The 27,274-nt window shown below is 42.1% G+C and overlaps 1 protein-coding gene across 2 annotated transcripts; it reads right to left on the bottom strand.

Moving 5' to 3' along the window:
* Positions 1 to 273: 273 nt before the first annotated feature.
* On the bottom strand, positions 274 to 20,532 carry NEMP1 (nuclear envelope integral membrane protein 1). 2 transcript variants are annotated; one of them, XM_027595297.2, is made up of 10 exons: positions 19,059 to 20,322; positions 12,766 to 12,890; positions 11,319 to 11,538; positions 10,048 to 10,086; positions 9,299 to 9,371; positions 8,157 to 8,250; positions 7,571 to 7,685; positions 6,659 to 6,884; positions 5,698 to 5,871; positions 274 to 4,783 (listed from the first exon to the last, which is right to left on the bottom strand). In XM_027595297.2, the coding sequence occupies exons 2-10, from the start codon at positions 12,865 to 12,867 to the stop codon at positions 4,606 to 4,608; spliced, it is 1,221 nt and encodes a 406-aa protein (XP_027451098.1). In that variant the 5' UTR covers positions 12,868 to 12,890; positions 19,059 to 20,322; the 3' UTR covers positions 274 to 4,605. The 2 variants fall into 2 exon arrangements, with proteins under 2 accessions (XP_027451098.1, XP_027451097.1); XM_027595296.2 differs by lacking the exons at positions 10,048 to 10,086; positions 19,059 to 20,322 and adding an exon at positions 20,379 to 20,532 and having other exon boundaries at positions 4,434 to 4,783.
* Between the last annotated feature and the right edge of the window lie 6,742 nt (positions 20,533 to 27,274).

Here is a 27,274-nt window from a genome sequence, read left to right as displayed (position 1 = left end):
GAACAGCCTATACGTTTTTTCCCTGTGAGACAGCAGGGTCGTACAACCTGTGACTCCTGCAAGAATACCCCTTCAAGATCCAGCATTTCATCCAGTCCAAGGATGGAAATAGACCAAGGCAGACCCAGGGTGGGGAGTGGTGGTTAAGAAAAAAAGGAAAATAGATGGCATGCAACACCATCTCATCAGAAAGATGAAACTTAGAAGCTAATTGCCTCAAGAGATCCAAATAAGAAAAGTACACGTTCATTAAGAGAGACCACTATATAGTCTATAAAACTTTATTAAAATTGGGATTACTTACAAACTTGTACAATAAAAATGAAAAAATATATAATAAGACATTGTTATTTTTTTACAGAAAAGAGCGAAAATGAGACCCATGGCAAAGAGCGATCCCTGATTGTTTTGTTCCTTTCAAACATTTGTGAACATTTATTTTAAATATAAATGACAAATCTTTTAAAACAACACTAAGGCATTACCCACAGGCTAAAACTTACCCAGGAATTCCTTAGCCCTGCTATTTCACCATCAATTCCACAAATATGGGAAACTGAGGCAATGGCAGGCTGTACAGTTTTAATACTCACATTATGAGCTATCTAGTATACTAACATGATGCGAATGCCACCCATACTGTAGTAAAGTTCAGAGAAGATGATTCACCATTTTCAAGTTACTGTCAAGAGTGTGAAGAGGAAGATGACACACACTGGCAGGGGATGGGGAGCCCAAAGTCCCAAATCTGGGGGAGGCTGTGTGTGTGCCATTCCCACTCCCCACTAAAGCTGTGTATTGATGTGGACATGAATCTGCTTTGTTTATTCCTAGCAGGCACTGGCTCCCATCACATAAGGCACCAAACACCCTTTTCAAGGTAGTAACCATCTAGAATCCAACTCAGCAGCAACTAGGTCCATAAGCTAAGTTACCAAGAGATACCACTGGATCACCATAACTGCATAGGTTTCCCTAAACATAATAATCAATTTCTGCTACATCAAAACATAAACAAGGTACATTTGCCTTGTGCAAATGGCTATTTTATATGTTTATTACTTGGCTTCAGTGTCTATGTAACATGAAGGCATAATAAATCTGTCAAACGGTCCTCTCCTTGGTTGAGATAAAGTTCTTGGCATTTCAATATAGATTATTATCTCATATGTCAGACCTGAGTCCAAAGGAATACTAGAAGGACATTTAATTTCCTTTCCTCCTACTTCAACTTTCACTATTCAATTCAGAGAAAAGTTATGAGTAAACAGCTAAGAACCATTTTTATGCAGGCATCCATCTGAGCCCATCTTTTTTTCTGGAACAAAAAGATTGAGGGCAATTGCATAATCCATTTCCAAGCTTTTTATGGATATCAGGGACAGGGAGGACTATCTGGCCTATTTGGGTCCTTTCATTCATCTCTAACGTATATGCCAGGTGGGAATTGGGTTGAAGGGAACACAGTAACACAATCAGTGAAGAGGGCTAGGCCTTGAATGGGATGTATCAGCACAAAATAGAACACTGGGACCCAAAGACTATGATTAGCAACCCCTCCCCTTTGTAACAGACATAAAAGGCTTGAATCTGGGAGGAGAAAATAAACTAGTTTTGGTGGGATGAAGTGGCTGATAGACTTTCCTATTAGAAGACATCCAAGTTGCTAAACTGTCCTTATTTTTGGTGATCGGTTCCATTGGTCTCGTGAAAGCAATCTGAGTGGGAAAGTGGAGGGGAAATGTTTTAGGCCAGCTGGCTCTCATATTCCCATTAATGGCAGTCATGCTCTACATAACTTAGACCAATTAGAGGTTAGAGGTGATAGATTTCCAATGCTGAAGAGACCCTGCACCCTAGGGCCAATTTATAGTTTGATATTTGGGAGCAAGACGCTGACATGGCAGCAGACGTGGCTCCGATGTCCAGCTCACTCCATGGTTATCCCCTCAATCCTTTCTGATGAGATCAGTGAGAGAGATGAGACTATGCTGAATCGCGAGAGCCATAACTGCCAGAGAAAATTAAGTGGGGGCTTCAAGTAGTGACTGAGCCAGCAGACTAAGTGGCCAAGAGGGAGACAAGAGCAGCTGCCAAAGGCGGCTTATGGAGTCAAGCGATTAGTGGGCACATAGAGGCTCTGAAGCATCTGGGGCAGGGCCACACAGGCAGGCAGAGCAAGGACACACAGCACACCAAAGGCACCCTCGTCCTTCCCAGTCTCAGAGACGCTGTCACGCTGCAGGACCCATGGTCACCTCCACTGCCTACAGCTCAGGTCTCCAACTACAGACATGGAGTAATAAACAGAGTTTGATCTTACTCGCCCCAAGTTCAAACACAGTAAAAAAAAAAAAAAAGTGGTCTGGAGGTGGAAACGAGATTTCACAAGGAGTTTAACAAAACAAAAAAAGAGGAGACTCTCTCCCTGCTTCACAGTGCTTTCTCACCGAGATAAAGATAAGAGGCAGGGCAGGGAAAGTCACCTGGAGGCAAGCCACCACCTCCCAAATGAGCTTCCTGGGGGAAGGCACCAAAGTCTCCGGGTAATCCTGAGACCACTCATACAGATGAATTATTTTTTCAAATTAACTGCTCCTCAAATATGCTAGATCTTGATTTCTATAAATAAAGCAAAAAAATAATATATTCCAGAGGTCCTAACAGTTCTCTGCAGAGGGATAAAATGTGACTATGTACATAATTTACAAAGGCATAAAGGTTTCCCAATATAAAGCTCCTTTGCCCTGCAACTTTAACCCACAGCATCTGACCAAATACTGCTTTTTCATTTTCTACTGTATGTGTATTTGCTGCCAACTGAGGTAGTTGTCACTTTTAGACAGTTTAAAGTGGTGGAAAACACTGGTGGTAATAATCAACTGGCCACCTGGAGGGGAGTCTCAGAGCTGACATTATGGAAGTTGGCAATGAGCCCAGGGCCTTTCAAGATTATCTGCTAAGTGGCTGCTCTGAAGGAGTCATTACGGTTTTTTAAAAAAAATCATCTGCCGTCTCCATGATCACGGTACACCAGTGAGCCTGACGCTGTGCTCCGGCCGTCAGTGCCTATATTCCTGGCTAGAGTCATTATAGCCTCTTCCAAGGTACGGGGGTGAAGATCACCAAGACAGAACGAAGCAAATGACAGAGACTTGGGAATTTGCTCCCTCATAAATGACACTGCTGGTTTATAAGGGTACTTTTCAATGGCAAAAGAATCTGGAACTAATGCCACTGTAATAAAAGACAGCATGAATCTCTGGTCAGAAATGGAACTGCAAATAAGTGTACTAAATGCACGGAAAACTGTGATCCTGAGAGGTGAATGAACACCCCGAGGCATGAAGATGACCTGGAGGTCTATTTCGTGGCAATGCGGGCTGTGGCCGCTACATAGCTACAGTTTTATGTTGTATCAAGGAAACGTCCCAGATAGTCTCAGGGCTTACAAAGTAGCCAGATTGGGGCAGGGGAGGGGGGGAGTACAGGTGGTAAGGAGAGGCTGAAAAGAACAGGTAGAATGGGTAGACAAAGGAAGAGAAAGAAAAAGGAGAGAGGTTCTTGATTCCACAGCAACTCAAAGATATGTGTCCCACTGACAGGAAAAATGGAGGATATGTAAAAAGCATTCAAATTCTCTAAAAAATGATCACTTCTCCCAACTTGCAGGAATAATGCTACAAACAAAGGGGAAGAGAACATAAGAAATGAAACAAACTCTAAATTGTACATACTTCACAGCTGAGGAAATAGACACTTCCTAAAAGGGCAAAAGGGGGCGAGGAGGAATGGGAAGGGAAGAATGCAAATGTCTTCTTAAGATAGAATTAAAAGTTGGATATAATAAAAAGCCTGACAGACCTTCATTACAGAAGGGTTCACAGGCATGTTCCTAAAAGCAAGCAAGACTTAGACAAACGTGTGAGAACTAATTCAAAGCCCAACACAATAATTCTGGGGCTTTAATGGATAATCCATATGAATAAACACGTAGGGACCTATGGGCTTGTCAATCTGGAGCACTTGCTGGTTCTGGAACATGAATTTGTTATATTTAAAAAAATATATTTGTTTAAAAAACAAGACAAATAAAAATCTATTTTCCTCTTAAAACAGCTAAAACAAGGATTATTCTAAAGTCACTGAAAGAAAAGCAGAAGTGAAGGAGGCTCAGATTTGTGTATTTCTCTCTGGAAGATGCAGCCTAGGGTCCGAAAGAGTTACTGCACATGTAACAGTTCTCACTTTTGATGCCAGCTATGGTGGCAGAAATACCACCACCGAGTCAATCTTTAAGAGGAGCTAGAACACTGTGCTAGCTGTGGCTATCCGGTTTTTTGTTTTTGAAACATAGGTGGGCCAACAACCCATGGGGAAGCATTGAAAGCATTCACGACTTCACCCATTCTCCCTCAAGGATCCCACAGAGACCATCAAGACCATTTCCAGAGGGAGGCCTACTCAGGCCTCTAATTTCAGTGGGAGAATTTCTGCACTATCTCACCCTGTTTCAAGGAGTTGAGAAGCAATGGTGCACACATGCAACATGGACCATTGAGGTACCAAGCCAGTCCATATAAAAATGACTGACCACCACCTAAGTCAGGAGGTGATTTGTTGTGTGATAGCAGGATACCGAGAATCTGAGTCCTCCTCTTCAGTGGATGTTTCCTCATAGATTTCATCCTCGGTAATGATGCTCCCTAATCCATATTCCTGTTCATGGACAGAAACCTCATTTGGTGTGAGGTGAGAAGAACCTTCCACAAAGTCAGCAAATCTGGAAAAGAGAAAATGATACTCATTAAGAACCTGCCTTCTGTCCTTTCTGGTTTCCTTTCAAAATAAGAACAAAGTGAAACCCTCGATACACTCACAGCTCAAATTTTACAGAGTCGGCCTTACTCCGGCAGGGAAGCAGACTAAAAGCAAGAAATAAAGAAAAGAGGAAAGCTGGGGTCAGAGGCCAACATCCCCTGAAATCCTATCCTGCTTAATAAGCACTAGCCTATCCTTTTAGTGAGGAAAGTACTAAGGTTCCTTTAGTCATCTGTAATCCTGATAAGAGAAGATTATGGAGCATTACACATTTATTCATGTTTATAGCCCTATAAATTTTATGCCATCAGGATTCCAAATTGAAGCTTCACATACTCATTGGTACAGTTGCTCCCAAATAAAAAGGGAACACCGCCCCCAACCCCACAAAAAAAAAAAACCACTCAGAGAGCAATGTAAAACTATCACAGGGGAAACAGTATGGTACTGGAGTCTTCTCTCAATGCTACAATCAAATCTAGAGTAGATGGTTCCTTGAGGATATGCTTAACATGTATCTTTTGTATGATATATGTATCTTTTTCTCAACTACTCCTACATGAACAGGAAAACAAAGCCATGAATACAAAATGTTTTTTTTTTTAAAGATTTATTTATTTATTTGAGAGAGCGAGAATACATGAGAGGGGGGAGGGTCAGAGGGAGAAGCAGGCTCCTCGCTGAGCAGGGAGCCCGACGCGGGACTCAATCCCGGGACTCCAGGATCATGACCTGAGCCAAAGGCAGTCGCTTAACCAACTGAGCCACCCAGGCGCCCCCATGAATACAAAATGTTTATCTAGAAGTATGATCTCTGTTAAAACTCAAGGTCGCAATACCCTGATAGATGCCTGGCATAGCTGGCCAAGAGTTTACCTCTTTGGAGACTGGATTCGAGAAACAGTCTTCCAAGCAGAGCAGTCTGGACTGTTACAATATTCTCGAAGCTCCTCTAAAGCCTTTCGGGTCTCCACTTCTCCTTGTATCCGATATTCTTCTTCTGTCAGGAGACGAGGGGGGACAGTCTTTTCTGTTGCCTTACACATCTTTCTGTGCTCACCAAAATAACATCATGAATCATTAATCAGTAATTTCTATCCAGCCTGCCCTCTAGCTTCCTTCAGTGAGCCAAGTATACAGCAGAGAGCCTCGACATTAAGAGTCATCATCCCCACCTTTCTTTTATAGACATCTTTACTTATAATATACTCCTGATGTGTTAGACTAGGAATGACAATCAATAGTATTCACTAATGCGAATAAATTCACTTATTTTCCAATAAATGACAGACAAGATATTTGGAAAGTGGAAAAATGACAAGAAAATGATGGTATAAGATTGTGGTCCATTAACTTGAGATTCCCCAAACTGAAGGCATCACCTTGACTATATATAATAGAACCACCACTGACAACCTCAGAATCTATGACTGTTCCATGTTCCTATACAAGATGATAACACGCTGTGAGCTACATCTTAAGACTAGAACTCCCAGAACAATCTGAGAGCCAATATGAAATAATCTGGAACCAGGTGACCCAGAGGCATGTGGTATAAAAGTGGTATACTTTGCACCACCTAGTGGTAACAGGAACACATGACACTTTACTGGATGCTTTTATTTTATATGAAATGACTAGAATAAAATTATAAAAATGCCTTTAGAGAGTCTAAAAAGAAAGACCTGGAAGGAACAAAAGCAGAAGCTATATAATACGATCAATTTCCATGAACAAAGAGGCTCCCGGGTCAACACCTCTGGACCCTTTTGCCGCAACAGATTATAGCATCCCAAATGGTGTGTTTCAATACAAAGTTATATTGCGTTTCGGTCACCTGTAGGTGATGTACAGCCACTGAATAGGGTACTCCAGGTTCTTAGTACACAGGGCAATGATGATAATGGCAAGGGCAATATGTGGTATCTGGATACCAGAATACATGAAAAATAGGCCCATCAGCTGCAAGGTCCAGGTCAGCAGGTTGATACTTCGTTCATTCTCCAAAGGCCCGTACTTGTAACAGACTGCAAAACTCATGAATCCAACTGTGAGGACATAGCCTAAGAGAAGAGTTATCAGAAAACAGTCTTTTTCATCTATAACTGGTAAAAATAATTTGTGCGGGGAGCAGCAGTGCATTCACTATATGGCACCCAATGAACTAGGAAAATGGGTAAGATCTTTACCCAGTTATTCACAATTTTTTCATTACTCAAATATATTTATCTCTTTAAGTTTCTATCCTTTGTTGTTTCCAAATTTATCTGTTTTAAATGGAGGATTAAAGCTACATGTTGAACAATGCTAGAATATTCTGTTTAAAAAAGCCTAATATATGAAAATCCAGATTAATCACCTCTCAAAAGGTAGATTAAGGATTAGCAACTGTATAACCAAAGGATCTTCACTTTATAGAAAAATTCACTGCAGACTCCTTTGCTTAAGGTCTTCAAGTGTATTTAAAATATGATTATATTAATAAAGTCAATTTATAACTTTTCAGAAAGATGCCTATTGTGTAAAGAAAAGTGTACTTATAAACACCAACCAATTAAAGTCTTCTCCCTGGCAGCACCATTTTCATTTAATGTGACAACTATACAGGGTTAGAAATAAAGTAAGAACTATGACTCTTACAGATTAATAAAATGGCATGGACTGTAAGCAGGCAACATCTTTTCAGGATCAAATGAACTAAAACAACCTATAAACATATAAAAAGGAAAGCAAAACCGACAACACTTACTTAAAAGATACTGCCAGTAACACCTCCAGATCTCTTGTAAATTTTTTAAAACTAGCTGAATGAGGTACAGAGAAAAGGACCAGCCTCCCACCAGGATGACGTAAATGGGACTTTTCTAAGACAGAGTAGAAGTGAAAACAAAAAGTTACAACAGGCTTTCCATACATAAAAGCAGCAAAATGGAACTATGATTTTAAAAAAATTCAACCTACTATAAAAATGCACAAAAACCACATCCCTTAAGAAGACATCCTATATATTTAAAATGGTATAGTGTGCAAAGACCACTGGGAAAATGAGGTGCTAAATAACTTAAAAGCCTGACTATGTAATCAGCAAGCAGGAAGGAGACTTTAATTTCCCCACTGTGCATAGGATTTTAAATAAAGAGGAGGAGTTTGTATGTAATCAGGCTCCAAGTTTCATCATGGAAAGTACCTTTCTGAATCAAGGAAAAAGTCAATGAAAAAGGACATTGACTTATCAGCCACCAATGCAAATTTTCAGTGCTGTAAGATTATCCAAGAAAACAGTCCCTCAACTATCCAAGCTCCTCCTGACTGCAGATGAGGATTCTGCTACTTACCTTGGGCATAAACTTGGACAGTATGAAAATGACGATTAGTAGAGAGGCCGCAATTCCCACACTCATCCCAGTGGAATAGTAGAAGATTTGGCTTCTGCAGAGAGAAACGTTACTTCATGACTATGTGTGTAGTCTTCATACATGGCATTGTTCGAACAAGAACAACTATTGCAGCCAAAAGACAGAAAAGGGTATCAGATTAGAGCAGGTATATATGTCTAAGTCTTGAGGTCTGAACACTGATGGGACTGGTACAATGTAATTGCTGCTGGCTTATGAGGACTGGTATCAGTGAGGCCCCTCAAATATATGCCGGCAATAAACCTCTGCTTAGTTTCACAATCCCAACCCAGTTTTTAAGGAGAATCTTTCCTCTGAGGAATTGCCCAGCTTTGAGGGGAAAAGGAAGGTGCAAGGACACTGCCTGAGTGGACACTGGAAACTGGAACTAAACTGATTACCCAGAAAGATAAACCAGATGCAGGGCCCAGAATAGGGAGCTCCTGCTCCACACTCTTCCTGCCAGGCATTCCTCCCTCATTGTGAGTTTCTCTGGGGATCCCCAAAATAAGGAACAGCTTCTACCAATTTCACTCCAGCCCAACTTCAAATTCCAATGGGTAGCTTTCACTCATTATTCCACAAATATTCTTTTTACTTGTGTACAGAGTTAAGGTTGATTCTAGCTTGTTCAATGTTTGTTTAGTTATCTATGTTTTCTTCTTATTTGTACATGTCAGTTTCACCTAGCTTAGCTAGGAGGTTCCTAAAAACAGGAAATGAATAAGTGGTTGGTGTTTGTTCTTTTACCCCTGAATGGCATGAAATTCACCAACACATGGTTGTAAAATGAGGACTTAACATGTTATTTCGAATGGTGGAAAGGGTGGTGATGTACTGGCTAAATCCCATCACATGATGGCTCAACTTAATAGGAGAATTTCATTCTTGCCAATCTTGTTCAATTTAAGAAAAAAGCAAAAATTGTAACATGTATTAAAGTATTTAAAATTTTTTTCCAAGCAGGCAATGGCCTAGCCATAAAGCTCGTGGAAAAGGGAAGGGCAGCACTTTCTCTATGATAAAAGCCAACCAGGGTAGGTCTAAGCCTTGTCATTCTGCACTCCAGCCTTGGAACCTACCTGCTCAGCAAATCTCCACAAAAAAATAGCATAAGCCCAAGGAGGAAAATGAAGAAGAGTTTGGGGTCAAATCCTGAAACAAATAAAGACTTCTGTTTGATAGGGAAAACAAACAGTATAAAGCATTATAGAATAAAAGACAATGCTGGCATTACTGGTCAGCTAATAAAATACAACTGACCCTTGAACAAGATGGGTTTGAATTTGCACGGGCCACTTATACACAGACGTTTTCTGACAAATACATCAGAGTACTGTAAATGTATTTTCCTTTCCTATGGTTTTTTTAGCAACATTCTCTTTTCTCTAGCTTACTTCATAGTAAGAATACAGCACATAATAATGTATAACATACAAAATATGTTAATCGACTGTGTATGTTATCAGTAAGTCTTCCGGCCAACAGCAGGCTATTAATAATGAAATTTTGGGGAGTCAAAGTTATATGCAGATTGGGGCGCCTGGGTGGCTCAGTCATTAAGTGTCTGCCTTTGGCTCGGGTCATGATCCCAGGGTCCTGGGACCGAGCCCCGCATCGGGCTCCCTGCTCTGCAGGAAGCCTGCTTCTCCCTCTCCTGCTCCCTCTGCTTGTGTTCCCTCTCTCGTTGTGTCTCTGTCAAATAAATAAATAAAATCTTTAAAAAAAAAAAAAACTTATATGCAGATCTTCCACTGAGGGGAGGGGTAAGTCTGCCAGCACCCCAACCCCCGTACTATTCAAGGGTTAACTATAAACGCAAACAACCTACCTAAACAGCATTGTAATTTCCGCACAAAGCCTGGGAACCCTTCCAAACAGAAAATATAATTAGGTCTCTGTCTAACCTGTACTTTTCTGGAGATCTTATTTTTATTTTGGTTACTATGCTAAGGCTAAAAGAAACTAGGCTTTGCTTTGGATGAGAGCCAAGCATAATGCCATCAGCACTTCATGCAATCACCCACAAGGGGTCTCTACCACTCCGGCTTTCCCGCAAAAGTCACTCACAGGTTCCGATTCAGCAGATTTGCCTAGAACTTTGGGTCTGGGCCCTCTGTTGTTCTCTAACTGGCTGCTTTTCTTGCCCAACACCACCACCTACTTCCTTCTGCTACACAAGCACTGTGTTGGAAAAGCCTACACTCAAACACATCTCACCCAGGACCAGGGGGCCCAAGTAGAGGCCCCTCAGTGGCATACCAGACACTCCCACAGCATTCACATTCAAGAGCTCTGAGTTTAGGGGAGGTCCACAAACAGAATAGGAGCAAGAAGAATTAGTACATGTACAAGGAGCACCAAAAAAAAAAAAAGTCAAATTCTATACAACCAAAAAGACTTGAGGAACCATAAGACAGTTAGAAGGGCACAACCTATTTTGTAGCAAAACCCAGGAATGTCTCTGCTATTCACAACATCCCAGAACCCTAGGCAGGAACCAAGGAGAGACCAAAGGTCAGAGAGTTCAACAGGATATCGATCCCAGTCCTCTGTGAAACTTTGTCAAACATGTTCGGAAAAGGGAAGACTCCCAGTGTCCCTGAATAAGCCTTAAACTGCAGTGATTTTCATAGTTACTTCTGGTTCCACAAATCTTCTTTACTTGTGAAGTATTAAGATTCAGTTCCACTTTTCTTCAGTTTGTATTATTTAACCACTCAGGTCTTCAAATGTAGGTCTATATATTCAGGACATCTAACTTTGTCTAGAAATGCCCAGAGGGCAGGAACACACGTGTCTTACCCTAAAGAACACTAGGCGTATCAGCTCAGGGCCTGGAAGTATGAGGACACAGTCTTCACAGATCGATGTAAGGAGGTACTCCGAATGACCTAAGGTGAAGTCTCCACTCTAGGCCTAAAGGGTTGCATGTGGGAGAGAGACTCTCTTAACTGTTTGGAGCAGTGGTGTACTCTGGCTATAATCAGAACCAGAAGGGAGTTTTCTTGGGCTAACTTCTCTGTACCACTAATTACACTCTCAAAAGCTCAGTCCCTCTTCACAAGAGAATCCACCAGAAAAACAGAGGTTAAGACTTACTCCGGGTCACAATGATATCGTACTGGGTGTCTTCCTCTATAATCTCAACTTTGAGGCAGGTTTTTGTGCTGTATAGACCCACGTTAACATAGGTGTCATTCAATTTCTCTTTTAAAAAGGAGGAAAAAAAGTTCCAGATACTAAACTGCTCTAACTCCTTCAGTTTCTCTTCATTCTCCACCTGGGTGACTCGTACCAGTTTGGAACTATTTACTCGGATCTGTAACACAAGTAAAATCAGGATGAGAAAGAAGTAGGAATTTTAAATTTTCATAAATACGGTTTTAAAAAACCGGGAGACTAGCTAAATAAGCAATAGTGCCAGTTTTCCACAAGGCTTGTAAGAAATATAGAGATGCAACGGCTCAAACATAATTGGGCAAATAACACTGTACATAGTACACAGAGGCAGCTGTTAAAATGTCTTGTTGTTAACATGATCTGAATCTGCTATTAAGCCAGAACAACACAGGGGGGAGAAAAAACTTCCAAGGTGAAAGAGTTATCACTGTAGCTATTTATGACAGATCATACAAAATAAGGCTCTAGAATATTAAGAAAATTGCCAGGCAGAAATAGCCCCAGAAAACTGAAAATGTTTCCCATAATGACAGGCTGAGAAGTTCAACCCTTTGTCACAATCACTGATTACGGGTAAATGTTGGTTATAATGTGTCTCAGATGGAACATGATCTTTATATCAGACAATAAAAAAAAGAAAATTAAAACCCACAAGCCCACCCTTACGTTTTTGATGTGAACAACAAATGCTCTTATCAGTAACTATGTCTACAGCAGGCGCAGCATTTCCAAAAGGACTCATTTTGTTCAATCATTATTACAGCCAGACATCCTCACTTGCCATGTGGCTTAATAGTGTTGTGAAATAAATGAAACCAAAGTCATTTTATCAAGGGAAAACTTCAGGCACAGGGTTTATGAAACATTTCGTGTAGAATCAAAACAGAATAGGAACAGCCAGGCAAAAGAGTTTACATCCTGACAGGAACGCAACAGTTTCCAGGCCAAAGAAGGCATAAGGCCTTTGGCGGGGGGGGGGGGGGGGGGGGGGGGGGGTGCGCGTACACGCATGCTGTGTGTGTGTGTGCGCACGCGCACGTGCATGCATATATGTGTGTGTGTCCGTGCGTATGTAGAAGGAGAGAGGACAAGAAGGAAGCTTCTTTGGGAAAAAGAGGAAGGAAGGTTACCTCAGGGTCAAGTATTATAAGCTACTTAAGGGAACAGAGACAGAGAGGAAAACTAAGTATAAATGCTTACTGATGAAAACACAATTCAGGATAATCTGAACCCTAACAAGGTTGTTAACAGTTCTTTTTTTTCCCAATTATGTGTGAAGGGGGAAAACGTGTCAAAGTACTCACTAATCACAGACAGACAAGATATTCACAGAAGCTGCCCCAGCCAGGGGCCTCCAAATTATTACCTGTATCCGTGTCCACACATCATGCCACTTTGGGATAAGCATATTTTTATAACAGAACTGTTGCCTGTGATTCGACTTATAAACTTCGGATGCCTGAAGCATGATCACGTTTGCATCAACTCCAGCTTTATGCAAAGAAAGGAAATAAGAATTGAGTATTACAGAACAAGTTAATAACTACCAATTCATTTCATAAAAAATAATTAAACTGACCACTTTTTTGTTTTCTTTTTTTAACTGAAGTATAGTTGACACACAAGGTTACATTAGTATCAGGTATACAACACAGTGATTCCACAAGTCTATCCCTTATGCTATGCTCAGCAGTGTAGCCAACACCGGTTACCATGCGGTGCTATTACAATACTGACCACTGACCACTTTCTTAACGTTGGGGTTAACATGTCAGTGACTGAGAAAGAAACTGAAATGAGAGAAGAAATAAGGCAGTCTTATTTCTGTCAAATTTAATTATTTAGATATTATAGGCACTAACCCAGAATAAGTAATAATAAAAGTTACTATTAAGTGTTTATTAAGACAGTATGCTGTTTTTTCATTTTAACTCTCCCAACAATGCTATGAGGCAGGCACTCTCATAATCCCTGTTTCACAAATTTAAAACAAACCTGATGTTTAAGAAGGATTAAACAATTTACTCAAAGTCACACAGCTCGTGAATAATTTAACTGAGATTCACACCCAGGTCCTGCTTCCCTTATAAAGGCATAGCTCAAGTAACCCCATCTATTTATTTCCTCTATCCTTTTCCTCAGTAGGATGAACAGACTTGGCACTGTTTCTGTATATACAGGACTTTAAGAAGATACTAACAGATCACAAAGTTGCTTTTTTGCAGCTGTTTTGTTTCAAGTTTTAAGAGCAGTCAACTAATATATGCCCTCCCTTTGATTTTGCCAAGACAGAAGATTCTCCATTCAGAAGTCTGTATTCAATCTCAGCCAACTCAAGGCTTAAAAGTGACCACTCTCTTGTACCTTCCCACCCAAGTTTGCACAAGCTACCTTTTTTACCACAAAACAGTTAAATAACTTTTTCTTTGAGTTCTATATTGTACTTACCAACTTATTAAGTGTACTCTAAGTGGAAATTTGGTTATCACTCTAGTCTAGGTACAAAGATAGGTAGATTTAAACTAAATAAACTAAAAATAAACTAAATAACAGTAAGTAAACTAAATACAACAAAACCCAAAACACAAAAACCTCAACCAAACCTTAAAAAAACCAAAGTTACACACATGATAAAGGCAAGGATACTTGCCATTCCAAAATGGCTTTGGTGAAGCTAAGACTAATTTTGAAGTTAATTTCTGCCTTAAACCTAAACATAAGAGCAAAAGCTACAAAACTCTTAGAAGAAAACACAAGTGTGAATCTTCATGACCATGGATTAGGCAATGGTTTCTTAGATATGACACAAAAGCATAAGCAACCAAAGAAAAAACAGATGAATCAGAGTTCATAAGAATTTAAAACTTGTGTTTCAAAGGACCTTATCAAGAAAGTAAACAGACAATGCACAAAATGGGAAAAAATATTTGTAAATCATGTATCTGATAAGGGGCTACTATCCAGAATATATAAAGAACTACAACTCAACCATAAAAAGAGAAATAACCCAATTGTAAAAATAGGCAAAGGATCTTAACAGACATTTCTCCAAAGAAGATACACAAGTAGCCAAGAGACACATGAAAAGATGCTCAACATCATTAGTCATCAGGGAAATACAAATCAAAACCACAATGAAATACCACTTTACATTCATTAGGAAAGCTAAAATCAAAAAGAGGATAATAACAAGAAGTGGCCAGGATATGAGAAACGAGAACCCTCATACAGTGCTGCTGGGGATATAAATTGGCACAGCCTCTTCGGCAGTTTCTCAAAAAGTTGAACATAGAGTTACCATATGACCCAGCAATTCCACTCCTATGTACATACCCAAGAAAACGAAACACAAGCTCACCCAAAAACTTGTACATGAATGTTCACAACAGCAATATCCACAATAACTAAAAAGTGGAAACAACCCAAATGTCCACCAACTGATGAATCAATGGATAAAACAAAATGTGATATATCCATCCATACAGTGGAATATTGTTCAACTATAAAAAGAAGTACTAATACATACTACAATGCAGATGAACCTTGAAAATATTATTCTGAATGAAAGAAGCCAGACCAAAAAGACCACATATCGAATGATTCCACTTATATGAAATGTCCAGAATAGGCAAATCCAGAGACAGAAAGTAGATTTTAGTGGTTTGCAGGGGCTGGAAGGAGAAGTGAATGGGGAGTGACTGCTAAGATGCATGAGGCTTCATTCTGGAGTGATAAAAATACTCTGAAATTAGTCAATGGTGATGGATGCACAACCTTGTGAATATACTAAAAACACTAAAAACCACTGAAAGGGTGAAATTTTATTATACATTAATTATATCTCAATTCTCAAGAAAATTCAGTCTTAGGGAGCCTGGGTGGCTCAGTTGGTTAAGCATCTGCCTTCAGCTCAGGTCATGATCCCGGGGTTCTGGGATGGGGCCCAGTGTGGGCTCCCTGCTCAGCGGGGAGTCTGCTTGTCCCTCTCCCTCTGCCCCTCCCCCCACTCATGCTCTCTCTGGCGCTCTCTCTCAAATAAATAAATAAAATCTTTAAAAAAAAGAGCAAAAAGAAAAGGAAAGGAAAGGAAATCCAGTCTTCATATTGTAGGGGAAGAAAAAGTTTTCTTTGATCCTCTTAGGGTCCCTGGCTAGGTCTGAAAATTTAAACTGACAAAGATAGATTAACAACACAAAAGCATACATTTATTCAACAAAGTTTTACGTGACACGAAAGCCTTCATAAGGAAATGCAGACCCAAAGAAATAGTTAGACCTATGTCCTTTATGCTACCTTTCATGAAGAGTAGACACTTGCGGAGGAATATGATAGGGTAAAGAGTATATAGTAATGGTAGTAAGCTGAGGGAAACTGAGAAAGGCCTGTTTGCTTGGATTCCTCTCACTGTCCCGTTACCTGCATTTCCTCAGGTATGGGGAGGGAGGACACCTCTCACAGGATTTTATGGTCTGTTTCAGAGAAAAAGCGTGAGGTGGGGAGATGAGAGAGACCTTCCTGTTTCTGCTGTTTTCTTAAACTCCCTCAGCTTACAATATTCAATATGCCAAGATGCTGTATTTTGAGGAGCATGCCCTGAACCCCATCTATCAGCTTCTCACTAGGGTTTAGCCCAGTAGTAATTAGGATTTCCTCCTGACCTTTCATAAAATGAAACCTTTTTAAAAGGTCTCACTAGCAAGCCCACAAATGTACTGATAGAATATCCACTCATAAATATGTTTCAAGGGTTTATTTTCTTGGAGCACCTGGCTGGCTCAGTGGGAAGAGCATTTGAATCTTGATCTCAGGGTTGTGAGTTCAAGTCCCATGTTGGGTATAGAGATTATTTAAATAAATAGAACTTCTTAAAAAAAAAAAGTTTATTTACTTCTGGAGAGTATAAGAGAATAAGGTTATGGGCATGCTAAAACTACTATATTGACAAATTCATTGAGGTATGCAAAAACATTGGGAAGTATTAAAAAAAAAAGATGTTGTATAAGAATCTATCACTTCCTTAAAAGAATATCCAATCTGTGTACAAACCCAAAGTAAAAACATACACCTGTCCAATAAAAAACAAAAACAAGAGTCACACTTGGTAACCCCTTCTCTCCCACAGCACCAAGTAATAGAAAACTACACCTTTTTAACCCACTATTATTTTCAAGAAGATGGTAAGATACAAATAATGTCAATAGCACAGGGCATTTGAAAAACTTAATGCCAAGAAAGGCATCGGTGTTTTGAAACTAAATTTAAAATTTTCTGATGCCATTTTCTTAAAGAAATAAAACAACTCTATAATAAGCAACATCTTTTAAAATCTAGTTCTTCGTTTTCCCAAGTTATATAACATTCTAGGGAAAGAATTTTAAGTAAGTAAGAAAGAAATTAAATAAATAAATAAATAAATAAATAAATGTCCTTAATAGCAACCTCCTATGGAAATCAGCACTTTGGCCAGCCACATCTTTGGAAAGTCACTGAGAGGTAAAATACACCAGTCAAAAGGGATAATCTGTGAAACAATCAACACTCCAGCTCTAGCTTAAACTGTTAGCAACATAGACCTAAACCAAACAACCTTAAACATATACAAGTTGTCAAAATGCCCCCTTAAAATTCTGTGCTTCCTGTAGCATAAGGATATACACCACCTTTCTTCCTCTCCCACCAAAAGTAAGTTAGCCAGCATGTTAAAAAGCAGAATGGATTAAACGTTCAAGAAAACGCCTTCTGAGCCCAAAGATTTTTGTAAAATGCCTTCATGGAATGTAGTGAATCATAACTTGCTTATCACATTTACCCATAAAGCAGTTATTCAAAGGTTAAGAGCTTCATACTTGTTTACAGTCATTACAAACTAATCAACAGCACTGGTAACATCTACCGGTAGAATCAATGAAAATGACTCATAATATGTGAGGACAGGAACAGACCCTAAAAAGTCATGAAAAACAACCTTAAATAGCCTCTGTTCATTTTTTTTTTTTAAGATTTTATTTATTTATTTGAGAGAATGAGAGAGAGACAGAGCATGAGAGGGGGGAGGGTCAGAGGGAGAAGCAGACTCCCCGCTGAGCAGGGACCCTGATGTGGGACTCAATCCCGGGACTCCAGGATCATGACCTGAGCCGAAGGCAGTCGCTTAACCAACTGAGCCACCCAGGCGCCCTGTTCATTTCTTTCAAGAGGTAACTCAGCTCATACTTAAAAGCCTTCTTAAAAAATAGCATCTTAGGGGTGCCTGGGTGGCTCAGTCGTTAAGCGTCTGCCTTCGGTTCGGGTCATGATCCCAGGGTCCTGGGATCGAGCCCCACATGAGCCTGCTTCTCCCTCTCCCCTGCCTGCTGCTCCCCCTGCTTCTGCTCTCTCTCTCAAATAAATAAAATCTTTAAAAAAAAATAGCATCTTAAACAGTGCACATAGCAAAGGATCATTCAGTGGGATGCTGGGACAACTGACTGGTTATTTGGAAAATAAAACCTATCTAGATCCTCACCTTACACCAAGTGCTAACAGTAATTATAGATTAAAAAGTAAAATAATTAAAGAGTAACATAAAAATGATATAAATTCAATTTTTGAGGGCTCTCTAAGCATAAAGCAATGGAAATAACTCTAGAGAATAAAATTAAGTGACTACATAAAAATATAAATCTATTTAAAAAGGTTAAAAGGAAGGTGCCTGGGTGGCTCAGCCAGTTGAACGACTGACTCGTGGTTTTGGCTCAGGGCGTGATTGTGATCTTGTGGTGGTGGGATCAAGCCCTGCTTGGGGCTCACACTCAGTGTGGAGTCTGCTTTGGATTCTTTCTCCCTCCCCTTCTGCCCCTCCCCCCTCATGCTCTCTCTCTCCCCCCTAAATAAAATCTTTAAAAAATAATAAAAATTAAAAAAAATAAAAAGGTAAAAAGGAACTGCACTTATTGTGAGCATTGTGTAATATATTAGTCAATTACTATGTTCTATTCCTGAAAATAATAACATTGTATGTCAACTATACTTCAATAAAAAGAAATAAGGTAAGGGTGCCTGGGTGGCTCAGTCAGTAAAGCGTCTGCCTTCGAGAAAGAGAAAAAAAGTGTCTGCCTTGGGCTCAGGTCATGATCCCAGAGTTCTGGATCAAGCCCGAGTCAGCTCAGCAGCGTCAAATCAGCTCAGTCAGCTGGGTGTCACTGGGGCTCCCTGCTCATTGGAGAGTCTGCAGCTCCCTTTCCCTCTGCCCCTCCCCACACACGTGCTCTCTCTGGCTCTCTCTCTCAAATAAATATTTTTTAAAAAAGGTAAAAGAGGGTAAACAAATTAAAGAAAATTTTTCAATAAATAGATTACAAAAAATATATATCCTTAATGTAGTAAAAAGTTCATACAAATTGATTTTTCCGACTGAGCCACCCAGGCGCCCCCAAATTGATTTTTAAAGTACATAAAAATTCCAGGGGCGTCTGGGTGGCTCAGTTGGTTAAGCATCTATGTTCAGCTCAGGTCATGATCCTGGGGTCCTGGGATCCAGCCCCACTGGGCTCCCTGCTCAGTGGGGAGTCTGCTTCTCCCTCTTCCTCTGCCTGCCGCTTTGCCTACTTGTGCTCCTTCTCTCTCTGTCAAATAAATAAATAAAATCTTTTTAAAAAGAGAGAGAAAAAAACTACCTACCTTTTGAAGTACTGCATTTTATCTTTAGGAACTCTGGCTTTTAGAAAGTTCTTCTCTACTACATGATTGTCTCTTTGTAGCTGCCACCCACACGATCTACCAGGTCACACAGAATATCATCCCAAGTTTACCCTTCTCCAAGCTAAGAAACCCCTGTTCCTCTCATAAAAGAAACTTCAAGTGTCTGCTGATTGGGCACTGACCAGGTAGAGACATTTTTGCATATATTTTCTCTTTCATCCCCACAATCGACTACCCCATTTTAGAGGTTAACCAACCATCTGGCCCAAGTTCATTCAGATCATAAGTAGCCCTTCAATATTACTCTGAAAAAGTGCCTTCTTGATATCTACTACCTCCCCCCCCCACAAAAAAAAAATATTGCAGGAGGACGCTACACTTTGGAACTAGCTCTATGGCTCCTGAGACAACCTTAAAGCTGCAGCTAAGGATAATCTTAAGTGACAGCATGAGATAGGCAGCAAAGGATGGGGGAGGTGAGAGCATACTGTGTTTCCAAGATATGATTATCCTTAACTCCATGTTTCAAACTGTCTCCAGTGGAACTTGGAAACCTCACTTATTTTTCTCTTGTGCGTTTGATAAGAGGGTAGGAGGTTTTTTAGAAACATTCTAGGTTTTATGAGTTAGAGCGTTAAAGGGAAACAGTTTCGTTTCAGTCCAAAGCCAATTATCCAGCAATAGGTAGACAGCAGTTTGCTTGAGAAATGAATAAATTTCCGAAAGAAACCTATCTGATACTGAACGGTGTTTTTTGGTGGTGGTGGTGGTGGTTTGTTTGTTTGTTTGTTTTGGAAACGAGTTTAATGGCGCCAGGATCTTACAAGGACAGAAAACATTAGATAGAAATCACTCCATTTCAGTGAATTAAAATGATCCGTTCAGCCACACCTGTACCCTGAGTCTGGACAGAGCATACGCTCAGAAGGCGTTGATAATTTGCTCAATGAATGTGATGCCCCCATTCCCGCTGCAACTCTGCCTGCCAGCAATGGTACTCGGGTCCCCTCACTTTTAAGCAGGAAAACCGGGGAGGCCCACGCAGCGCGACGCAGCCCCCAGGACCGCATCTCACCCAGTCCAGGCCTCCCTTCCAGTCTCTGCCAAAAGACTCCAGGCTCCTCCCCACTCTAGTAGTTCCCCGAGGCCGCCCCAGGGCCTTAACCCCTCAGTGCCGACGACGAAGCTGCTTTTTCCGCACCACGTCCGCACCCCACCGCAGTAAAACGGTCCGCACCCTGGAGACACTCCCCACTTTTCTAAATATAACCCCCTCCGCACCCGCTGCCCCGGCGGTACCTGAGCCGCAGGCCAAGCAGCCGGAGAGGATCAGGAGCAGCCGCACTACCCCGCCGCCCCCACGCCCTCCAGCCCCCCAGCCCCAGGGCCCGACACCAACTGCCGGTGAGACCGCCACTTTCATTCCTCCCGCCGTGGTCGCCTCACGCCGCCTCCTCTTCACGTGCCTCTCCCCAGCAACTAACCGGCACAGGCAGGGCCAGCAGCCTATCCACTGCAAGACCTGCCCCCTACCAACCAATCGGATGGGTGGAGCTTCGAGTACTCAGTCCTTTACGAACTCTATAATCCCGCCTCTTAGCAACTGCTGCGAGGGGGCGGGAAAAGCAGCTTCCAGCCTATGAGAAAACGAACCCTCCACCTTAGCAATGGCGACAGGAAGATCCCACCCCTTAACAACATGCTTCCGTCTCCAGTTTATTTACAACTGGTGAGATTGATGGTAAGCTTAGCCAATAGAAAATCAGAATGGGTGAGGCCTCCTTGACCAAATTTGATTATTTCCATCGAAATTGTCTGAAGTTTCTTCTGTTCTCTTTCCTTTTTACCACGATCTTCTTGTTATGGGAGACTTACCCTTGAGACCTCTTTATAAGGAGTCCCTGACGGGAAAATTTTTCTTAAGACGTGTCCTCCAAAGTCCTATATGATTTAAAACAAATCACACACAAAAAATTGTGTATTTTATGGGAATAAACATTAGCATTTAAAAATGTAGGCCTAGGGTGGTGCCTGGCTGGTTCCGCACCTCTTGATTTCGGGGTCGTAATTTCGAGCCCCACATTAGGTGTAGTGATTACTAAAAAAATAATAAATTTTTAAAAATAAAATAAAAATGTAGGCATAGGGTTTTGGGGGGTAATTTTTTATTTTATTTTATTTCATTTCTTTTTTTAAATTTTATTTTATTTTTTAATCTCTACAGTCGAGGTGGGGCTTGAACTCGACCCTGAGATCAAGAGTCACATGGTCTTTAGACTGATCCAGCCAGGTACCCATGGGGATGGGAGGGTTGGAAGTGAAATGAATGTGAGGATTAGGAGAAAGTTTTTTATTCCTTATAGCATCTTGTGAGACAAATATCTCCATTTAAGAAGCCGAGGCTAAGACAAAGAATCTGCCCAAGATTGCATAGTTAATTGGGCTGGGCTGCAGTTTCAACCCAACTCTTACCCAAAAGCCCGAGTTCTTTCTATGCATCAGGCTGCTTCCCATTAAATGATTTCACACAGTGAGGACCTAGAAGAGTGCCTGGCACATAAACAGGTGTCCAGTTAATGTTAGTAGAAATTGAAGCATCTTATTTTTTTAGAGGATCTGATAGTGGTGGGTAGGAGCACTAGAGATCGTGGAGCCCAGTGAATTGAGAGGAAATTCAGGAAAGGTTACTGCTGAGGAAGTTTCAAGCTTTCAAAACAAGGTATTTTTAAAGAGTCAAAATGGGTCTGAGCTATGCGCAGGAGAAGAAATTTCATCCTCAAAAAGAAACGTCTAGGCTACCCCTGCTGCAGTATCATCCTGTGTCTCAGACACATTTCCTTGGCTGACCTGGAGAGGTCAATATCAACAGTAATAAATCACATTGATACTATGTATGCTTGATGTCATGCAATGAAAGTAGCATTTTATGTCTGTTGTTTTCCTCCCCCAAACCCATAAAACTAACCTAATCATGAGAAAAAAAATTAAATAAATTCCAATAGAGGGCCAAACTACAAAATACCTGACTACTACTCCTCAAAATTATCAAGGTCGTCAAAAACAAGGAAAGACCAAGAACCTAGAACAGCCAAGAAGAGCCTAAGGTGACACAAGAACTAAATGTAATATGGTATCATGAATGGGATCCTGGAATAGAAAAAATATATATATTAGGTAAAAACTCAGAAAACCTGAAAAAACTGTTGACTTTTCATTAATAATAACATGTGGATACCAGTCCATTAATGGTGGCAAAGGCACCATACTGATGTAAGGCAACAATGGTAGAAACTGGATATAGGGTATAGGAGAACTCTCCATGCTATCTTCTCAATTTTTCTGTAAATCCAAAGGTTTTTAAAAAATAAACTTGTATACACACACATGCACACACACACATACACACACCCCTTCATTTTCTACCAGGCCCCAAATTGTCACCATTCAGAGCTCACTCTTTGGTTTTGAATAAAGGCCAGAGAACAGAGGAACTAATTTCAGATTTGGGAACTAATTCCAGATCACCGACTACTGACTTTTGACATGTGCAAAGGAGATATATAGTAATGAGACTGTATTGTCTACAAACGCATTCCACCTTACTATCCAAAAAAGTTCTGTCCCTTCAAGGTAGTCACACAAGAAGTTTTTAGCCTTATTTTAATCATGAGGACACTGCTCAAAACACTTTAAGAATCATCTTCAGGGGCTGCCAGTCTGGCTCAGTCAGTAGAGGATGCGACTGTTGATCTTGGGGCAGTAAATTTGAGTCCCACATTGGATGTAGAGATTACTTAAAAATAAAATCTTTTTTTAAAGATTTTATTTATTTCTTTGACAGAGAGCGACACAGCGCGAGAGAGAATACAAGCAGGGGGAGTGGGAGAGGGAGAAGCAGGCTTCCCGCCAGCAGGGAGCCCGATGTGGGGCTCGATGCCAGGACCCTGGGTTCATGACCTGAGCTGAAGGCAGATGCTTAACGACTGAGGCACCCAGTCGCCCCATTAAAAATAAAATCTTAAAGAGCACCTAGGTGGCTCCAATGGGTCCCAGGGTCCTGGGATCAAGCCCCACATCGGGCTCCCAGCTCCTCGGGGGGTCTGTATCTCCCTCTCTCCCTGCCTCTCCCCCTGCTTGTGCTCCCTCTGTCCCTCTCTCTCTCAAATGAATAAAATAAAATCTTTAAAAATAAATAGGTAAATAAATAATCTTTAAAAAAAGAATCATCTTCAGAGTCTATAGCACACAATGCAATGAATATTCATTATCTGCAGGTGGATCTGATGTATGCAAATAGCCAAAAACTCAGGCCAAGACAGTTGAGTAAATGGGGTGGGAAATCTGGATAGTAAATGTGTTTTAGAATATTTTGGGATTTTAGAAAAGTAATATGGTGCATATACAACATATAAAGCAACAATCCCAATGGGGCCTAGGACAGCACCCTGTAATCAAACAAATTAATTTTTCTGCATTGAGACATAAATATTCACACTGGGATAAACAAAAATGGGACAGATGAAACTATAAATAACTTCATACAAGTTTAGGAGGTCTGCCACAAATAGTTCAGTTCGGATTAGGTTGTGATGTCAAATGAATTAATAAAAAGTTTTGGTTTTCATACCTTTTTTTTTTTTTTTGGTTTAGGAAAAGGATTGCACACAATAAATATTTGATGAAGATACTCCATTCCACCTATTTGGTCACCCAAGCTAGAAGCCCAGCTATTTTGGCTACTTGAATACACCCTCTCACCTCTCACTTGGACCACTTTAGTTTCCTTCAAGCTGGCTTCCCTGTTGTTTTTGCAACCATAAAACCCTTCAACCACACTACTCCTAAATGCAGATCTGCCTGTGTCACTCCCATATTTCAAAGTCTTTGATTCCCTAGTATCTCCAGTGATGAAGCCCAGGGTCCTTAGTATGATCTAAAACACAGATGTAAAGAAACTAACTACAACTGTGCTGTTCAAAGTTTGTTACCAATCTGCAATGAAAGCATTTCAGAAATTAAGTGTAAACATTTAGAAACTTTTCTCCCAGTTCGAAAGAGAATTTTTATATTTATTGAATCTAGTAAAAATATGGATTTATTTTACTTTTCTAATAATTCACGTTTAGTGTATTTTATAAAAGTAGGGGACAATATATTGGAATTTTTTTTAAAAAATTTATTTATTTACTTGACAGAGAGAGAGGGAACACAAGCAGGGGGAGCAGCAAGCAGATGGAGAAGCAGGCTCCCTGCTGAGCAGGGAGCCCAATTCAGGATTCAATCCCACGACCCTGGGAACAGGACCTGAGCCGAATGCAGACGCTTAACCGGCTGAGCCACCCAGGCGCCCCCTATTGTTGCATTATCTCCCTACCTCCTTAAAGGCAGAGGTTGGATTATTTGTTTTGGCTGGGTGAAGCATCTCTTGGACTAAACTGAAAGACAACACTCCTTGGACCACAATTGTAACATGTTACAAAGAGAAAAAAAGTGAGGATCATTATTTTATATTCATGTTTTTCTGTTACCTGCAAGGATTTCAGTCTTCTACATTTCCCATCTGGGCATGAATTAATTTATCAGAACACTGGACGTTTTATTTTTATTTAAGTAAACTCTACGCCCACTGTGGTGCTGGAGCTCACCGCCCCAAGATCGAGAGTCACATGCTCTACTGACTGAGCCAGCCCAGCCGTGTGTGCCCCACAACAGTGGACATTCTCAAAGACCAAGGAGCCAGACTTCTGACACTCACTGGAAACTTTAAGGAAGGAGACCTCTCCACTTAACAGTTTTGCCCGGGTTTGGCCCCTTTTGAAGTAAAATGTGTCAATCACCCTTTTCAAGATTGCTCAAACCTGGAAATATCATCAATGCATTCATTTCAGAGGGCCCACCAGATAGCTGACCTATCCTGGAGAAATCCTGGGCTGAGGGAGAAACAAGCAACTATAACTGAAAGGTGTACAAAGAGCCATGAGACCTCTGAGGGATGGAGGGAATTAATTCTGCCTGGGGAGGGGGTGCAGGAAGGTGACATTTGCGCCAGACCTTGCTGAGTGAACTGGATTTGGCCTGGTAAAAAACGTAGGGGAGAGGAATGTGAGCAGTGCAATCTGCTAGATGAAAATCTACACGTGCCCAAGAATGACAATCCTTCTGGTTAGCAATTTCCTCACTCCTCTTCCACCCACTTCTTCACACTCTTTTCCCCTGTTCTTGGAAAATTGGGACTGGGGATACTGTTTCCCTTCCTGGAAGAGACCGGGTTAGACAATAAATTAATCCTTGATTAAATGGGATCCGTTTCTCTGCTCTGCGTAATCTGAGAACACTCAGATGGGGGAGGAGAAAGCAGGTGAGTCAGGTAGGGAAGTGGTCCTGATCCACACTGAGGAGAATGAGGCTCACGGAGAAAAAGAGAAGAAATAAGATTTTTGTATTTGTGCTACACCTTTTTTTTTTATCATCCCCCCCCCCCACCTGCCTTTTGTCTTTGTTTTTCTATAGCTTCTCATAGTCTCCGTCTCTTTGTCTCTCTCCAATTGCAGAAGGCTGGAAATTCCTAGTTCTCAACGGAAGGGAGTAGGAGGGGAGTTGGGGGTGGTAGGAGTAGGAGGGAAGCGAAGAACAGACATCTCAGCAGCTCCGGCTGCGGGGGCGCTCTGGGCCTCTCGCGGGGCTTCACAAGTCAATGATTTCTTAAATGTATATATTTTTAAATCCACACATAGGGGCTCACATACAAACCTAGAGAGAGACAGACAGATACACAAGTCGATGTAAAGAAACATATAAATACATTATCTCAGGATACAGAAGCACAAACTAGCAATACCGTCTTAAATTTGCTTGGCACTTCTCAGAGTTTTCATATACATCTTCTCATTTGAACCTCACGACAACCCTGAAAAACAAAGCTACAAACACTCGGGAGTTTCACTCTCCCACACAGGTTCGCACCCAGGGAGACCGACCCCCTGCTGACTCCCCTAGGGAACTGGGCTAGCCCAAGCCTTGGGACTGGTCTCCCTTCGTCCTCCTCTGGCCTAATACCCGCCCCAGAACCGAAGAGTGGAGGACCCAGAATCAGCTCCTCCCTCGTCCGCTTTCCCGGGCTGGGACCCAAGTTGGTTACCCCTCGCTGGCTTCACTCGCTACTCCGCCCTCTTTCCCGGGCCTGCCTCTCCCTCCGGACCCGGGGGCTCAGCGCCGCCCCAAAGGGGCCCGGGTGGGAGGGAGGGGGGCGCCTGGAACAGAGGCTGCGTGGGCGGAGGATGTGCGTCACGGGGCGCGTGGGCAGGGGGAGGGAGGAGGCACGTGGAAACCCGGGGCCAGCGGCTGGCAGCCCAGACTCCAAAATAACCAGGGGAGAGTGGGGGAGGGGATGCCCACACACTTCAGAGGGGGTCGGGAGAGTCCCCGGAGGAAGCCCGTCTAGCCGCTCCCTCCAGTTGCAGGACTGGGGATTGAAAGGTGGGGGAGGGGAGTCTGCTCTTTCCTATTACCCCCTCACTGCGTTTGGGGCTTAAGGAGAACGAGAAGAGAATCGTAGGTACCGAAATCCCACCCAGGGATGCACTCCCCCTCTCCTTGCCTCCACCGGAGACGGAAAGGTCCCCTTGCTGAGCCGGAATGTAGAACCAGCCCCGGCCCACGCCGCCCACGCCCTGCCAGGCCCCGAGCCACTCAGAAGTGCGGAATGGCGGGGTGGGGCTGAGGTTTCGGACCAGGGAGAACCTGACCCCCGGCCGGTCCGCTCGGTTCCCCCTCCGCCCCGCCTCCATTTTGCCGGGGCCTGGAACCGCAGGACCGGGCCCTCAGAGCCCCGGCCGGCCCCCGCCCCCACCCCGACCTCCCAGCCGTGGGCGGGAGTGTAATGGGAACCAGATGGGGCTAGGAGAAACAAACCGGGGTGGGGGGGTTCAGAGGGGGCCAGGCTCCTTGAAGGAGCTCCTCCCTTCAACTCCTCCGCAGGGAGCCACGTCGGACGCTCCGGCCTCCCGCCCATCTTCCATTAGACTCTCTCGAGCGCAGTCCCCTAAACACGTCCGCAGAAAGGATGTTCTCCCTAACCCAGCTTTGCCACAGAATTCCCCAGGAGCAGGTCCCCATTCTCAGCAAACAGGGTGCGACGAGTGGAGGAAGGAGGGTTACCTCGCCCATCCCTGCCTCACAACCCGACGCGACTGATC

Source organism: Zalophus californianus, chromosome 9 (assembly GCF_009762305.2).
Source record: "Zalophus californianus isolate mZalCal1 chromosome 9, mZalCal1.pri.v2, whole genome shotgun sequence".
Classification (NCBI taxonomy): domain Eukaryota; kingdom Metazoa; phylum Chordata; class Mammalia; order Carnivora; family Otariidae; genus Zalophus; species Zalophus californianus.
This window is presented reverse-complemented; position numbering and strand designations above follow the sequence as displayed.

Excerpts from the sequence above, each read along its gene's own strand:
- NEMP1 (XM_027595296.2), bottom strand. The coding sequence starts at position 20,502 with ATGAAAGTGGCGGTCTCACCGGCAGTTGGTGTCGGGCCCTGGGGCTGG. Across the intron at positions 8,251-9,298 it reads TGTGGAGATTTGCTGAGCAG|AAGCCAAATCTTCTACTATT; the intron begins GTAGGTTCCAAG and ends TTCTCTCTGCAG. Across the intron at positions 7,686-8,156 it reads TGTCCAAGTTTATGCCCAAG|AAAAGTCCCATTTACGTCAT; the intron begins GTAAGTAGCAGA and ends ACTCTGTCTTAG.